At 33.9% G+C, this 1,516-nt stretch overlaps 1 protein-coding gene across 1 annotated transcript in view; it reads right to left on the reverse strand.

The window, feature by feature from the left end:
- LOC104724383 (apoptosis-enhancing nuclease-like) overlaps positions 1–1,375 on the reverse strand; it is a 4,668-nt gene extending 3,293 nt beyond the window's left edge. Inside the window, exons 1-4 of the mRNA XM_010442861.2 lie at positions 1,244–1,375; positions 827–978; positions 595–725; positions 183–250 (exon numbers count right to left, since the gene is read on the reverse strand). Of these exons, the coding sequence (XP_010441163.1) occupies positions 183–250; positions 595–725; positions 827–978; positions 1,244–1,284 (392 nt within the window). The 5' untranslated portion in view covers positions 1,285–1,375. The remainder of the gene's footprint in view (positions 1–182; positions 251–594; positions 726–826; positions 979–1,243) is intronic.

Here is a 1,516-nt window from a genome sequence, read left to right on the forward strand (position 1 = left end):
TCTCAGGTCTTATCCCTGTTGTCTGATACCTATAATTCGTTACGGGCATCGTTGGCTTCACGTAAGTGTGGAACACAACGTTTTCACTCTCATCCGTAATACAAACCCTTGCACATAGGTCAAGCGATCCGTCACTACCTCCTCCAACCATCTTGCATGAGAGCGCGACCACACGAGGTGACCTCGAAGAAGTGTAGTCGATTATAGCGTTGTCTCTTAGGCCTAAAGCCGCCATACGAGTTGTTAACCCCTAATATATCGGAAGAATATTAATTAGTTTCACCGTCTGCATGCATGTACGTTTAATACTAATGCGTTTTTCTTCAACAAGACCATATATATTTTAGTAATTTTGTAAAGATGTTTTTTTTTTTTGAACAAAGATATTGTTTTCTTTCTGTATATTTTAGATGCATAAGTTAGCTGTAAACTAAAGATAAAAGTTCATCAAAATCTTATAATTTGAAAATTATATACCATATTTAAAAAACATTGTTAAATAATTCTTGCACATGGAAGAATAAACATTAACACAACTTTGTTTTCAGGTTTAAAAGAATTAAGACATGTATTTTATGGGAAGATTATAATTACTGAATTGACGTTTGAGAACTGGCATCTCTCTTGATGGATCCTACGAGCGTTGGGGCTTTCGAGGATCGTAAGACAGAATCTGCAGCCACGGATGCTGAAAATGTTCTTACATTCTTGTTTCGGCAATGGCCCTATACATAAAATATAATCCAAAATGTAATGTGAAAAAGGAAATTAATTACGATGTTATAATTAAATTAGACGCTCATCAATACGTTTCTTATTAATATACCAATGAGATGTTCACGGAGGGAGTCAAAAGATCGGCAATGCTTGTTACAAATGCCACAAATAGGTTCATGAACCGAATGATAAGAGATCCTCATGTGTTCCACTAAGTGTTCCTTCTTGTTGAATTGCCTATAACATCCTCCACACTTGTTCCTGCGAATATGGATATATGTTTTTAATCATAAATGATTTCATTATTAGAATTAATCTTAGGTAAAATTTCTCACTAAATAAGTTGATTTCAAATTTTACTAGCTAGTTAACGTTATGAATTGTTCATGTTCCAAAGAGTACTCTTTTGCATACATGCACATAATCTCATTGGATATCGGTCGTACGTAACAAAACGCACGTTACGTAGACAAATGGTGACATAATTAGATTGAAAGAAACAAGAATTACACTAATATATATATACCTTAGGGTCTCTGAGGACTCCATTGACAATCTGTAGTCCATTATAAAAAACAGCAAGCTCCAACTTTTTGAGTGAGGAAAATTTGAATAGATAGGTTGTGTTCTTTGTTATTTGTTTTTTTTTTAATGTCGATCTGTGTGTGGAGATTTGAGAATATATGAGAATACATGTGCTTATATAGGCAAATCATGGGAATAAAAGAACCAAAAAAATAAAGGCGAAGTTAGATGATTCCCTAACTATTCTGACAGACATACTTCTTTTTGAGGTTTT

The sequence above is a fragment of the Camelina sativa genome, chromosome 11 (assembly GCF_000633955.1).
Source record: "Camelina sativa cultivar DH55 chromosome 11, Cs, whole genome shotgun sequence".
Lineage (NCBI taxonomy): Eukaryota > Viridiplantae > Streptophyta > Magnoliopsida > Brassicales > Brassicaceae > Camelina > Camelina sativa.